The 16,062-nt window shown below is 38.7% G+C and overlaps 1 protein-coding gene across 3 annotated transcripts in view; it reads left to right on the top strand.

Annotated features, from left to right (window-relative positions):
* Positions 1-16,062, top strand: part of LOC132831018 (neurabin-2-like) — a 216,796-nt gene that overhangs the window by 162,067 nt on the left and 38,667 nt on the right. For all 3 annotated transcript variants that reach the window (XM_060849048.1, XM_060849047.1, XM_060849049.1), the window contains exon 6: positions 2,182-2,317. In XM_060849048.1, the coding sequence (XP_060705031.1) occupies positions 2,182-2,317 (136 nt within the window). The remainder of the gene's footprint in view (positions 1-2,181; positions 2,318-16,062) is intronic.

Genomic DNA, 16,062 nt, shown 5'->3' with positions numbered 1-16,062 from the left:
CGAAGTCATGGATATTCAGCTTACTTGATAACTACCAGCTGTCAGTTGATGAAATAATTGTGAAGGAAAGTATTATTTTGTTTATGGTCAGTATTTTGAAAAGGAGATAAGTTCACGAATAAAATTAAAGGTGTAAATGAAAGGCTGGCCACTCCGTGTGTCAAATCAACCACATTACCTCCTAGTAAATGATACTTCGTCGTAAGAATTGTCAGAAATCTGCAATGTTTGAAAATCCGAAATAATGTTGGCTAAAAGTTGCCATTGTGGTCCGTTACAAGGCTGAATTAAGAATTATTCACACTAAGGGATTAAAAGGGTACATGGAATTGGGAAAATTTACTCAATGACTGTTTTCTGTAAATTGAGTAAATCCTAATGTTTAGAATCGAAGGTAGCAAATGGAATTCACCACTGTTTCATGACCCCAGGTTAAGGGGAAGTTACTAAAGACAATACTCACCTTGATCAGATATTTGACAATGAGACAGGATCTAGAACCCAATTATGTCACAGACCAGTAACTATATTTACAACTTTAAAGAGTTATATTTATTGAATAAAAATGCAGATCAGTTATTATGGAGGAGGATTTTTGTCCTAATTTTTGGGAATTAGGGATAAATTTAGACATGGATAAAAATATAGACATTAGGTAGAAAACAATAATTACAGCTTAGAGACGTAATGATAAAGTGGGAGAAAAACCTGGGCACCCTAAAATTAGTTAACTGGCATTTATCATTTATTTGGATTCAGAAACTCAAAAGTAAACTGCTCAAATTTGCAGGATTTTACCAAATATTGATTGTTGCTGAAATTAAAGAATAATTTAACCAAAATATTTGGCCAAATGATGCTAGATGAAATTAATAAAGTGTGAATATTATAGAACAAGTCAGAAATATTGCTCATGGAAAGTAAATATGAGCAACGTATTTACTTAACCCAGAATATTGTTTCAAATTAAAGCCTCAGAGTATGACAAGATGCCACATGTTCAAAACAAATGTTGCATTTGGATTTAGCACTGACTGAGAGTTTGTCTGTTGGGAAATGGCAGAGAAAACCCAGAGTTGGGAGTCCAACACCTGAACTCAGCAACTACCACTTCTGCAGGGATGGAAAGGGGAATTAGTCACATTTTACTCATGAATGTTTCACAGACAACACAATGCTGAATCACTGAGGCAGGCCTTCCAGCCATATCCTCACCCTGCAATCATTTCTGGGAATGAACCCAGATAATCTAACCACCCTCTCCTGGAGAGAAAAAAAATCTCCTTACAGTGCACTTTGTCTTGGGAATTTTCTGAATCTGTGCACCCAACCTGGGCAAGGAGATTCAGTCCTTAGGTTTTTAGGTTTATGCCTGATGTTAGATGTTTCCTCACCATACCTTCCAGATAAAATGACTGGGTCTATTAACAACTATGACTGATTTATTAAAACATACCATTCAACTTTCTCACCCCAAAAAAATTGTGATATACTGGCACTTGATGGTTGTGCTGGAACACCTGACTGTAATATGCTGCAGAATCTCAAAACACCAGTTAAGCTTATCTTCCTCCAGCAACATCTGGATACGTACCTTGGTGTTTAATAGAAATAGAGTAGAGAAAATAGAGTGAACTGACAACCAGGTTTTGCCATTGTGTCTAATCATATAATCACACCTTCAGTGATACATGTTTCAATTTCTATTACAAGTGTAAAAGGAAGCTGTAAGCTTTTCCTGTTGCGGTTTGAGATCGTCATCAAGCTGAAGTTTATATTGGGAACTTGTATAGTTTTAGTCTATCAGGCTCTGGTCTTAACATTTCTGTTGGAATAAAAAAAGTGCTAGAAATACTTACAAAGTCGAGCAGCATCTGTGCAGACAGAAACAGAGTGAACATCTCAAGTCAATGACCTGTTATTATCAAATCAGGTTCCTGAAATATTAACTCCGTCTTCCTTTCCGTCAAAGCTGCCTGACTTTCTGAGTACTTTTGGTGTTTTCTGTTTTAATTTCAGATTTCATTTTGATTTTGTTTATGTCACTAAACCCACCTTTCTTCTGTATCTCTGAATGAGAAGAGTTAAATAGATAGTGACTGGAAACAGTGACTGGAAGTCAGCCTTATAATGTTGATGAGACAAGTGGAAATATATTGACAAGAATGGCCTCAATTTTAGGTTTTTGATTGGACGGGAGAAACCTGGAGAAACCAGTGAAGTGGCTCAGCTGATTCGGCAAACCTTGGAACAGGAGAGATGGCAGAGGGAAATGATGGAACAACATTACGGGCAATACGTCGATGATGACGAGGAGGTAAGAAAATTGCAAAAACATAATAAGTGTACCTTTCAGGAATTAATTTCAACTCTCATTTCATTGGCACACAAGCATTGACTGTATCACATGAAAGAACTTAAAATTCTTTGTTTTGCAAGGTCCACACGCGAGGAATATAAACTAGGTTGATAGGCTCTGGGCAACCATGTGTGAAGTGCATACGTGAAAACATTGTTGTGATGGTGCAGACTGTCGCTTAGTCATTAATGTCTGAAATAGGAGCAGAAGTAGGCCATTCAACCCCTCAAGCCTGCTCTGCCTATTAATAATATCCTGATCTGATTGGTCCAGATTCCTCCTAACACCCTTTGACTCTCGGTGTCTAAAGTCTAATGACCTGCCAATCCATTTCTCCCCTGTAAAAGGCTTCTGTCATCAGATTTCTTGTCACCAACAGATTTGAGACAAAGCGGTTGATTTTCCATTGGCATTCTCTTGAATACCCACTTATTTGTTAGACTTGCAGATACCTAGAGAAACTGCATCAGTCCAATTTCCACTATTTCTCTGGATTTCCAAAAGTCTCCATGTAGTCCCTCTAAACCCAACCCTCACTGTTAACACGTAACTCTACTCTTTAACCTTTCTACACTAGGTTTGAAGTTAAGCAGATTAATCATCACTCATACAGTCTGTTCAAGATTATGCATTACATTTTAACTTTCCCTTATTAGGTGACAGGGCGGAAGAAAGTATCATATTTCTCCCTTTCAGGTAAAGTAGACAAAAGAAGGGGAAAACATTTCTGTTTGGATTGCATGGTAATACCCATTGCCCATCATAATGGAGTTTGAACTTTGGCCTTCTGGTCCAGAGGTAAGGACATTCCCCAAAACCCCTGAAACACAAATATTAGTATCCAAAAGGCAAAGACGCATTTGGAATTTGAAACTTTGGTGATTTGTTGTCAGAACTAGCCCAGAAATTAATTATAATTGAGTGTGCGTTGATATCTATCAGAAACTTTAAATCTCTTGCAGAATGCACAATGCACACTCACCAAAGCTTAGAATTCACCTCCGCATGCATTGGGAAGTACAAGATATTTCCTTAAAGATGTGCTGCAGAATGGCTCCTACATTATTGCAAATAAACTTGTTCAACAAAACAATCCTAAGAAATCATTGCATTCGTGTTTAGCTTTGCTAAGCACCCACCAGCCAATGTTGAGAAAATAATGGCATCACGCCAGTATTGAGCATTTAATTTAAGGTGACTTCCCTTTTCAATGTGGATGTGGGAACTGTTTCTCAATTGTTACATCCATCACAAGCAAGGTCAGAGTGAGAACATTGTTCTCGTTGTGTGGAAGTTCTGTTATGTCTCTATCATAGAGCAATCTAGGCATCTTAACGGTGTCTTATATCCTGTAGAAGAAAGGCCCAAGGTAAACCAGTGAAAAAAATATGGATGCTGGACTACATCGCAGATGCAGATCCTGGAGCTTTACATAATGTGAAAGTGTGCACACCACATTCTTTGCGACACCATAGGATGGCACTGCATGCTCAGGATTCACAGAGTAATTATTAAAGCACAAAGGGATGCCATTTAGCCCAATGATTTTGCCCTGGTGCTTCAGATTTCCCCATCTTTTCCCATTTCCCCAGCTTTTCCCATTCCCCCACCTTCTCCCATTTCCCCACCTTCTCCCAGTAACCCTATACTTCATTTTCAGCCAATGTCCTCCTGAAAACCTTGATTGCACCTGCCTCAAACATTCTCTGTGTTTCCAATTCCCTTCATTTTTATTGTTTTTCATGTTTCCACTAGTTTGAATATTTTTTACCTCTGTTTAGATTCTTCATCATTTTAAACACCTGTCAATTCTTCTCTCAATCTTCTCTTCTCTATGGATAACAAATCCAGTTTCTCCAATCTGTCTACATGACTGAAGTACCTCATTCCTGAAACCCTTCATATGAATCTTCAGTGCCCTGACATCTTTCTGAACATATGGTGCCCAGACTCGATGCACTGTTCCAGAATAGACTGAAGCAGGGTTTTAGCCTAACCTCCTTGGTCTCGTACTATGGGCCACATTAATAAAGCCACGGATGTTCCGTGCTTTATTAACTACGCTCTCAATCTATCCTGCTACCTTCAATGACTTCTGTAAATGTACACCCAGGTCACTCTGTTTCTGCACTCATTTTAAATTTGTAGCTTGTGTTTCAGATTTTCTCTCGGTGTTCTTGCCACCAAAAATGAGTCGCTACACAATAGTCTTCCAAGATAGTCTGTATTCCTTGGAGGGTGCATATTTATTCAAAGTGAATAACCTTACAAGAAGTGAATAAAAATTTTAACAGCAAAGTTCAGTAGACGGCTCATTTGCAATGCAGATTGATGCTGACAGCGAGGGTCCAATTCCTGCACCAGCTGAGGTTACCCCCAAAGGACTCTCCTTCTCAACCTCTCCCTTTTGTTTAGAAGTGCATCTCTGTCTAATGAGAGATGGTCTGGTAAGATTATGGTGATGTTCCTTTTATTATAGTCTGATTTACAAATATTTGTAAATACAATAATGCTGAATAATTTAAAATGCACAAACCAACGGATAATTAATTGGGATTCTATCTGTGACATTCAGCTGGCTTTTAATTCCATGAAGTTAAACCTCTGTATATTATTTCTTTAAAGGGCTTCTGCCATTAAAGTATTTTTGTTATTAGCTGTGAACCCAATAAACACCTTTAACTTTATGAATGAACAGTATTTGATTTCTTTCACGATATGCTCAAAAGCAATAAAGGGTTAGAAATTGGTCTTGACTGGGGACGGCGCAGTGGCTCAGTGGTTAGCACTGCTGCCTCACAGCACCAGGGTCCCAGGTTTGATTCCAGCTTTGGGCGACTGTCTGTGTGGAGTTTGCACATTCTCCCTTTGTCTGCGTGGGTTTCCTCTGGGTGCTCCAGTTTCCTCCCACAGTCCAAAGATGTGCAGGTTAGGTGAATTGGCCATGCCAAATTGTGTATAGTGTTCAGTGCATTCGTCAGAGGGAAATGGGTCTGGGTGGGTTACTCTTCGGAGGGTCGGTATGGGCTTGTTGGGCCAAAGGGCCTGTTTCCACACTGTAGGGAATCTAATCTAATCAAAGCAAGTGATAGCAAAACAGTATTCCATTTTCCACCTCGCCTGATTGTCTTTCCCATTAACTGAAAGCAATGGCAGAATATGTCACCCTTGCAGTTTTGGATTTTCCAAAGGCAATGCAATTGGTCCAGCCTTTGGGGCTATAACAGTCACATGCAGTGAAATCATTTTGTTGTTGAGTTCAGCTTTTCTTAAAAACCTGCCTTTTAAATTGAGCTCTCTTTTACTAACTGTGGAACAACTGCATTTCTATTCAGCTTATGAATCTCTGTAATTACTCTTGAATATGTTAATCCTGAGATCAGTGATCTAACCCATTCCTGGCATCTCAGAATAGCTGGTGGAGATTAAGAATGGAAAACTGATTTTTTTTTAACAAAATGTCGAAAGAACTAATTCAACCCTGAAAGGATAAATGGAACACAAGATTGAGTCCGATTGTTGATTTGTCCTGTTCAAATATGAATTTAGATATATACCTGTATAACATTATTAATGTGGATGGGGCTGGTTTATTTTATTCATGTGGCTAAATTTTCTCTCAAAAGTCCAGTAGTTGAGGCTATCTAAAGCCTTCACTAATGGATTGAATGAATGAGCAAAATGAACAACAGTTATCCCAGATTTAATCGTTCATTCCCTTTCCACCTGAAACCCCTTATGCTGAATTGTTTCTCTGAGTTATATCAATTGTAAACAAACTATAAATGTCTGTAACACCTTTTTGTCAAGAGGGTAAATGAGGCAGTGTTTCCTTTTCCCAATCAGTGTTGAGCAGCTACCACACTTGGAGGTGAACATTATATATGGACCAGACCAAACTCTCTCAGAATAAATAGGATAACCTATACCCCCTTTTTTTATTTTAAAAAGCAAGTGTGAAGTGTTGTGTTCTGGATGTAATTTGATTGGCCAAACTACCAGGCTTAAGCAAAACACAGTTTACTTTTACATTGTAGTTAAAATACAAACATAAGAAAAAAACATAACATTGGAATAACTTAATTCTACTGGAAAACTTAACAGAACAATAGATTATTTAACCACTAAACGACAGTTGATCCAAAACAGTAACATCCCATTTTCACACCCTTGACAAAAGTGAATTCAGTAAAACAGATTGTCTCACGTGCAGTTCGAACAGCCAGAAGAGAATCTAGCTTTTACCAGTGACAGAGAGATGAATAAGAGCTTCCACATCCAGCTTCAAGACCCCAGCAACTGCTGAAAGCTAAAACTAGAAATCCTAGTTCTGTGAGAGCTTGGCCTCACCCCTTCAGGCTGCTTCTATTGTTCTAACTTTCTAAAAAAAAAAGCTAACTGGCTCAGATCAGACAGCTCAGCTTCAAATTTCTAACACTTGCTTTAAAAATACCCATGACAGCAAATCCTTGCTAAAAGCATGTCTCTTAACAATAAGGGGAAGGCAGGCTGCCTCCTGGCCATAATGCTTGTTAATGGGCAGCACCCTGCCAACACTTCCACAGATTACACAGGAATAATGACCACTTGTTTGAGACACAAGGAAGCAAGAGGTATCGTGCCCTGGCATTAGTGCCTCCTTAGAGGAAGGGGCAAAATCATTACTTGAAGATTCTTCCAGATGCATTTCAGGAGTACAATGAGGTTCTGACTCCAGGTGCCATCCTGCACCTACAGCAAGAGGCTGAATGGGAGAGCTAAGCTCTTACTTTTTCTCCCAGTTTAGTTACCAATTGAAGAACTTAAGCAATCTCTATACTAGAGGTGCAACCTGCACATCTTAAGCCCAGGCAAGGACCCTGCAGTAAACAAGCAAAACACATGACTTCCAAGAAATGCCTTGCTTAAGAAAGTGTCCCACTGTCCTTTCATTGACCTAAATGTTGCCAGAACCTTTCAATCTCAAGTCTGCAAGAATGATTACACATGAAGCCAGTGTTCCACATGAAGCCAGTGTAACACATTATAGATAGAAACATCATTTGAAAAGTGATTTGATCATTGCAGGATTTCAGTAGACTGGGATCTTCATGCTTAGAACGATGGGCAGTACCACACAATATAAATACCAATAGAAATTTAATACCACTTGGTGCATTTTGATTATAGACATATATATTTTAACTGGGAGAAAGCTGGGTGATCAGAATGAGCAAATAAATTTGAGCGTTCACATTTACAAGATCTTAAAAGCAGCACCTGCAGTGGAACTATGTTTTAAACTAATAAGTATTGAATGTAAAAGATGAAATTCCATGGTAAATCTATTTAGAATAGTAGTTAGACTCCAGTAGGAGTATTGGTATATTTTTGAACTTCACAGCATAAAATCATTTTGAGGCAATAGAAAGGCTGCACTGCAGATTCATTTAAATGTTGCAACCAGTTATAGATAAACACAATATAAACTTGTATTTAATGTAATAAGCCATTCCAAGGCAAACTAAACAAAGTATGACATCGAGCAACATAAGGAGACATTGGGCAGGTTTCAAAATATTTGGTCAAAGAGGTCTTTTTTGAGCAATGTACTAAAGGGAGAGAGTGAGCTAGAGAGACAGGTGTAGGAGAGTATTTTAGGGTTTATACATACAAAATAAAGTCACTAGAACTATGTTTTGTTACAGCAGAGGGATTATTGAATTATTCGATAGGGATGAAAAGAGGACAGGTTAGAAAAGAACAGATTAAGGGATCAAGAATTGAATCTATCAGTTAGGACTGAGGAGTAAAGACTTTACAGTTTTCTGAGACAATGAACTGTACCAGTCAACAATTAAAGAAGGGACTATTAACATTCAAGATTAGGTTTGATAGGCATTTGAATGAAAAGGTGCAAAAGGACACAGGCACAACATATGTTTAGGACTAGAAAGAATCTGCATCAAAGCAGAGTGATTGGGTAGTATGCCTTTTTCATGAATTGTAATTTCTATACTAAATAGTGTATATGGATATAGTGGCATGGACCACTAAGATGTTAGAATCTGCAGCAAAAGTCCCAGAAAAACAAATTTGTTAAGCACAATAAGATTGTATTCAATACTGAAGGCATTTTTTTCAATCAAAGTCATATGCCATTCACTGTTTATATATTTTTCCAATCACTGTATGAAGCCTCATAACCAATAATTTCATTTTCTGTTCTGAACTGCATGTAGGATTTAGAGCTATTTTCATATGACAGGAACAGCACAGCCAGTGGCTTTTTCAACAGTAATCACAATAATAACAACAGCTGTCAGTTTGTAAAGGTTTGTGATCTTGGATTTGAAACCAGTGCATGGTGTGACCTCTGCTTTATTCTGTTCTGGCCAGCTCTATCGCTGGTGTTTCCTTTCCTAAGGCATTAAAGGCTAGATTTTCCACTTCACTGGAAAGAGAGTAAATCAGACTGGCAGACTGTGCAACACTTAATTTCCATGACAGTGACACCACTAAATTTCCTAAGATCTGTCAGCTTGCCTACCTGCACTGGGAAACCTTCCTCTGGTAGACAGAAGCAAATACATAGCGTAGACCTTAGCCATCTGTGGTACCTTAACAGGATGGCCTTCCTTCGAGGCAATTGATGAGAAGGATCAAATTGAATAGCACTCTAAGGATTGAGGAGGATAGTCTGTTTCTCCCAAAAATAATTGCACATCTTTACAGGCCTCTGACCTCCTGTCATTGCTCACAGCCAGTGTTATGACTGACATAATGGATATAAGCCATCATTCTCAGATAACTGCCTCCTTTTGGTTGTGGAAACCTGCCTTTGTGACAATCTTTTCACAAAGATAATATTAATGACAGGAAGCGTTAGGAAAACCTACAGTGCTTCCCTGTCTCCTTGTACCTCAGGATTGTTGTGAGCAAAGTGGCAAAGCCACAGAAAATCTAGCCTTAAAAGTCTTTTCTGTGTTCACCTATGACTTTTCAGTGCCATTAAAAACCTCAGAAAACAATTTCACCAACAGGAACTCTGATTATAAGATTGACAGTTAACTGGAGATGGATCCCTGATATTTTTTCTTTGTCTATTTGGGAGTAAATTTCAAGCGCTGATGTTTTTGAAAGGAATATTGTTCTGCAGGAATTCCATTATATATTGTAATGTAAATATTATTTGGTGATGAATGTCAGTTTGTTGGAATGAACACCAGCCTTCGTTTTGGAAGCAGTGTCACCATCATATATCAGACTTGAGCAGATCATGTATAATGTAGGTCAGGCACCAAGTGAAATAACTCCTTTCTCCCAATGGTCAACAACTTCCCATCCCAGACATTGATGGCTAACTTAATGCTTTTAGTGAACATTCCAATTTTATTACAAGTCAGATTGAAATGGCCCTCGTTTTATTTCCATTTTTTCCAGTTGCCAGTCCAAGAACTGAAAGATTCCTTTTCCATTACATTACACTATTTCTTACAGGAAGCAATAGGACATTTTTTCCCTCTGATCCCCTTGAATCCAATCCAGGTCTTGAACAGACACACCATACCTGTGGCATACTATGACGATTGCAGGAGTTGTAACCAGATTCCCAGAGAGAGAGAGAGAGAGAGAGAGAGAGAATGTAGGAGAATGTAGGAGAAACAAGATTGTACTCAGTAGGTCTGCTAAAATTTTAGACCTGGGATATAACACTTCAGTTCCTCTTGATCTAGCACAATAAAGGGACTTGCCTCATGAATTCATTCTCAGCTCCACGCCTTAAAACTGTATTTGTGTTAAAATGGAGGCTGTCTTCAAAGCTTCACCACCTTCTGAGAGCAGTTCGAGGTCCTGAACCACCTCTGTTTGAAAGTTGGAGGGTTGGGGTATGATTTGAGAATTTCCGAATTGTTGTGTCCCCACACCTGTCCTTGGGAAGGTTAAGCTCTAACCTAGATTGGCGGAGCTTTAATGTATTTTCCATTCTAATAATATCTCCTATTCAGGACCATGACATGCTGGGCAATACAAAATAGAAACCCAGGCCAATGCGTGTTGTCCAAGATGTCACTATTACTCTCTTCAACAGTAAATATTCAGAAAAGGAGTATTGTTAAAACAAAAGCTGTATTTAAAACCTAAGATAGTCCTTTGAAGACACTGAGGCACTGTTTAGAATGCCAAGAGATGCACAGCTTTAAACAATAACTGGTCTCTTGATGACTATATTCCATCTACACCAAACTGCTTGATCTAAACCACCATAATGCCTCCTTTGTCGATCAAACATTTTGCTGCAATTCTGGTTCGCCTCTGAGTGAAATTGATTTACTCTCCCATATTCAGTGGAATCTTTTCTAATCAAATTGGGCTGTAGGCTTCAAAATGTGCCCCTTTTCTAAAAATAAGGAAAGCTTTGCAAGCAAATTTTCTAGAGCTGTTGTTTGAATTTTTAAAAATATTCTGGCTGTTTGTTAATGCAGTGCATTGGAATGCCAACAGATGGTGCCACAGAATGGTGTCGCTGATGCTTATGTTTATAATCATACTGACTTCCCGCCTGTAGTGTGACACCAAATGGAAGTCAGAGTGTTCTCTGAAACAGGAAGGGCTGTGGGGTGAATCATTAGCAGAATTGTCACCAGATAGATTGTTCATACAAACCTCCCAGGCCTCTGAACTGATGAATACATAGTTTAGCAATGATATAGAGGAGAAGGTTTTTTGCAAACAAAATGTAAGCACATGAATAAAACAAAATTGTGACATATTGATAGTGTTCTCACTGCGTTGTGGATATCTTCATTTTGCAGATGGCTGACTTACACAATCTACTCAAGTTTACAGTTGGTTCTTTGATTTTATCTTTGTTTTCATATTTCACAACCACAAACTTGCATCATTCAAACGGAACAGGCTTTCCTTTATCATATAGACAGCTATTCTCCACCATTTCTGCACTGATGTGAAGGGATTTCTCCTATACAAAATTGTCAGTATACCCGAGATACACTATAACTCAATTCCTGTACAAAGCCACTCTGTAAAGTAATCTACGGACACAGTTAAATAACTTAAATAGTGATTTAAATCTTCTGAAGTATTGAACATTGCTGCACATCCTTTTAAAGCATTAGTATTTATTGGGAAGGGAGTGCAACTGAACACATATAGAAATAGACATGCATGGAACTTTCTCTCATGGAGTATACTTTGTAGTATCCCCGTGGTCTTTAGAATGTACATTGCAGTCTACCTAACAGGAGTAAAAATTGAAACCTTTCTCCTTCTGAATATTCAGCACTCCATTTTTTCAGGGCCAACAACAGCATCATCATCAAACTGACAGGCAAGATGCTGTTGTTTTCTGGTATAACCTGTTCTCCCCCCCCCCCCCCCCCCCCCCAGGCACAAGTCTTGCTGGCTCTCTAGTATTCAAGCAAGACCCACATTATGCAGTTTCAATTCCACTCACTTTCTGGACACCCAGCAGATTCAGTGATGTGGATGAGGGAGAATGTCCTTGCAGTTGCTAAGTTGACTCGTGTGTGCGTAAATTGATCCCATATCAGAGTTTGCAGTTTTTCCCAGCTGCCACGTTCCATGGGCCTGATGACCTGGTCTTGAGATGTTGTCCTATTAAAAGTACATGTTCCTGTAAGCTTAATTGCAGCAAAAAAACTGATCAGAGTGGCAATAGCTTTGGTGTCCCTCAATATGTAAGACAAAAGAGTTTCTGTAGAGCATCGATACAGAAATACAATTAAAGCTTGATATTTTTTCTTCAATTGGCAGTCACTCTAACATGAGATTGTTAAGCCTAGTGGGTATATGCCGAGAGGCACTGCCTTTAATTACTTTGTGTCACCAGGGAGATAGTAAATGAATCACATGTCGGCCTGAGTCTGACCTCCAGACAACATCCACCACAATTATAGCTCTGCCCATGACTGAAGTAATGACCACAGCTTTATATTTGTATACTCCCATATCCTTCCCAGCTACTAGCAGAAGTGTTTGCCAAAGTAATATGCCATCTGTACGCTGACGCACCAAACAAATGAAGCCTCGATTGCCAAGGAAACAACTTCATCACTTTTCCAACATGAAAGAGGCAGCAACATAAGATAGCACCGCACTTCTCCTTTCCAGATGGCTGATTTCTCAAAAGTACACAAATTTGTTGAAGGCACATAAAATTGGAAACCCCACACCCTGCTTTAATGAATAACATCTCCGTTTCATTGATTTCTAGGAAGTGATGAATCACTGAAAGTGAATCAATCAGACCACTGTCTGCTATTTCGATCGTAGCCATTATGCCTCAATTTTGTGGCAGTCCACCATCCCAGCATGACTTGAAGATGATAGGGTGCTTGTTATAGTTTGGGTTACGGATGCCTTTTCAGAGGCTTATGCACAAAGGAATAATTGAAATACAAACTGGCTCATGCCTTCAATCGGAATCTGACAGAACATCAATGTACGCAAGGAGAGATTTGTTTCCTGGCGTATGTTGGGTGGATGATGGGAAGTTTTCTGGAAAGTCCTGACTAGGTTTTCATATTGTAGGGTTCTTATGTGATTACTGTGCAGATTGTTTTAGGTAATACCTCTCTTGGGAGGCCAACTAATCATTCTTCCATAGTATACACTCTCCTCTTCTGGCATTCCTGTGGGACTTTGTCCAGGATTACCATAAAGCCTCTGATTGGATTGCCCACAGCAAGATATTTGTTTGATTATTGACCACCAAATGCAACAAATGTATACTCAGCCGATTCCAAGGATTATTTGCACACCCATCATTTAGTTGAAGCTACTTGAATACACAGTTAGTTTCAGTTAAAAATAGAAGAGATAAAAACATGAGTAAGTCATTTGGTCCTTCAAGCTTTCTCTACTATTCACTCAGATCATGGCTGACATATCTGAGCTACACCTTTCTCTTGCACTATCCCTGTATTCTTTGATTCGGTCAGTGCACAACATACCTTTTGATCTTTGTTTTGAACACACACGATGGTTGAACAGCTCTCTGGGCTAGAGAATTCCAATGATTCACAGCACTTTGAGTGAAGATTTTTTCCACATCTCACTCAGACTCTCCATTCTGAAACTATGGCTCCCAGTTCTAGGCTTCACAGCCTAGAGAAATATCTTCTTAGAATATAACCTGTCGTACCCCTTTAGGATTAGATTACCCCATTCTTTTATACTCTTGGGAATCGAAGAAACCGAGAATACTCAATCTCTCCTTATAGAAGAACTCCCGTAACCCCGTATTCAGTCTAGTGAACTTTCCATACACTCTCTTTAAGTATATCCTTCCTCGGGTAAGGAAATCAGAACTACATACAGTATAATATTCCAGCCGTTGTCTCACCAAGGTTCCTCAAAATTGCTTCTTTGCTTTTATATTCCCATTTATTTGTAATAAATACCAAAATACCATTTGCTTCTCTAATTGTTTGTCTCACGATGTCTCAGGTGTGCAGTTAAAGTGTTTCAGTTACTCTAAAAGGACGGTCAATCCAACTTCAAACTGGTACAATGATTAGATTAGATTACCTACAGTATGGAAACAGGCCCTTTGGCCCAACAAGTCCACACCGCCTCTCCGAAGACTAACCCACCCAGACGCATTCCCCTACCCTACATTTACCCCTGATTAATGCACTTAACACTATGGGCAATTTAGCATAGCCAATTCACCTGGCTGCACATCTTTGGATTGTAGAAGGAAACCCATGCAGACCCGGAGAGAATGTGCAAAGTCCATGCAGACAGTTGCCCGAGGTGGGAATTGAATCCAGGTCCCTGGCGCTGTAAGGCATCAGTGCTAACCATAGTTGCCACTGTTAGCATTACCTCTCCATTAACCAGTTCTAGAAAACAAAAATGGAAGGGAATGAAGAGCACAGTTTACACTGTTTAGTGGATATATGTTTTGGCAAAATTAAGTGTTTCAAATAACCAAAGCAAGAGAAAGCCATTCAGCAATTTGTGATATAATCTGATATCATGACTTATCAATAGTCCCGTTATTTCATATATTTCAAATTTAATTCAGAGGTGAGCCAATCTTTGTGACATTTTCACCAATATTATGATTTTATACACACAAGTAAGTATTCATGTGAATCAAATGTCTCACTTCAGTTCACCTGAATTTCTTGTGAAAAATGAGTCATCTATCATAACAATTGGGATCTTTTGCTGTCACCTAGTGGTAAAATAAGGAGAGTTCATCAATGTCCATTGAGTTTCAATTGGGAGCAAGTTACTGTTTTGATCAGTAAAGTTCAATAGCTAGACAATGACTCTGTAGACCAGACGCATGTTTCAAAAACAGTACATTGATGCTGGAACCACAATGATCTGAGGTGGGAACCACATTCAGAGGGTGTAGCCTTCACATTTCTGTTGTTGACTTAAAAGCAAATCTGTAATTGATTTCACCATGTTAAAAACACAGATTTAGCCATGGGAAATCAAGTTGTGTCCCTCCAGTGATATAAAATATTAGAGCTGGAATAAGTTACAAGAGATGCTATTTGTTGAATTAAAAAAAGAAAGTGCTGGAACAGCAGGTCAAATGGCATTTATTGAGGAATGAACAGCGTTAACGTATTAGCTATTGTTTTTACAAATAGTTTACGTAGAATATTTACCTTACATTTACTTTGTGTTTTAAAATAAAACTCTTTCTCTTGCCTGGAGTTCAGAGAAATTTAAAATAAACCAGAATGAAGAAGTTTAACTTTTGATAATTGCTTTTACAGCTTACAAAAGGTACCACTAATTTGGAGATTGTAGTTGGGATGTTTTCTATGTACATTTGGGAGATGTGGAATAGTGTCTATTAAAAATATTATGACAAATAAATGTCCTATACATTTGGAGTAAAACAATAAGTACTGTTAGAGACAGTGAAGTAAAGAAAGTTATTTTACATTCTATCACTGTTTCAATTACGGTAAACTAAGGAAGGAAATGCAAGTTGATTCAGAATGCAATGGCTTTTCAAGCTTCTATTCAAGTTAAAACAGAGATAGGAGGGATTTAAAGATGGCAGGTAAGACCTGATTTCAGGATTTTTATCCCCATTCCTAACACTATGGGCAATTTGTACTGACTGGAATAATCTGGGGGAAATGTCCTGTGCTTAGCGATCCTGCCCTTGCGTGCAGTATTGTGAGGGTATATCCCCCTGCCCTGCCTCTGCAATTTTGATGAAGTCAGTCAGATGTCTACAGGAGACATAGTCACAGCTCCTCAAGGAGTTGCAAATTATGAGAGAACCCTAGTACGAAATCAGGAACATTATGATAGGCAAGATTAAAAGCTGTTATCGAACTTTGCATCCCCATGTTGAAGGTGAAAATCCAGTTCAATATTTCCACTTTTGAGTGTAGCTGGTGAAGCGTTTCAAACTACCTGATTGTTATCTGGCATTTATCACTTGTTACTAATTTTGGAACATGAATTTCCTTCCAGATAACTATCAGAAGACAGAAACCACTGATTTGAGGCCCTAGTAACACACCTTAACCAAATACAGCCCCTAGCTGATGCTGAACCAAAACATTTGCAACCTTTCTGCCCTCGAATAGAGTTTTCCATTCCTGAATTCTTTCCATCACTAAGACCAGCTACTTCTACTCTGTTAATCTTCATTCCTTCTAAGCCAGTCTGCTGCTCAGGCATGCTTCAGTTGT

Source organism: Hemiscyllium ocellatum, chromosome 32, assembly GCF_020745735.1.
Source record: "Hemiscyllium ocellatum isolate sHemOce1 chromosome 32, sHemOce1.pat.X.cur, whole genome shotgun sequence".
NCBI classification, from domain to species: Eukaryota; Metazoa; Chordata; class Chondrichthyes; order Orectolobiformes; family Hemiscylliidae; genus Hemiscyllium; species Hemiscyllium ocellatum.
Note: the sequence above shows the minus strand (reverse complement) of the source record. Positions and strands in the feature narration are given on the sequence as shown.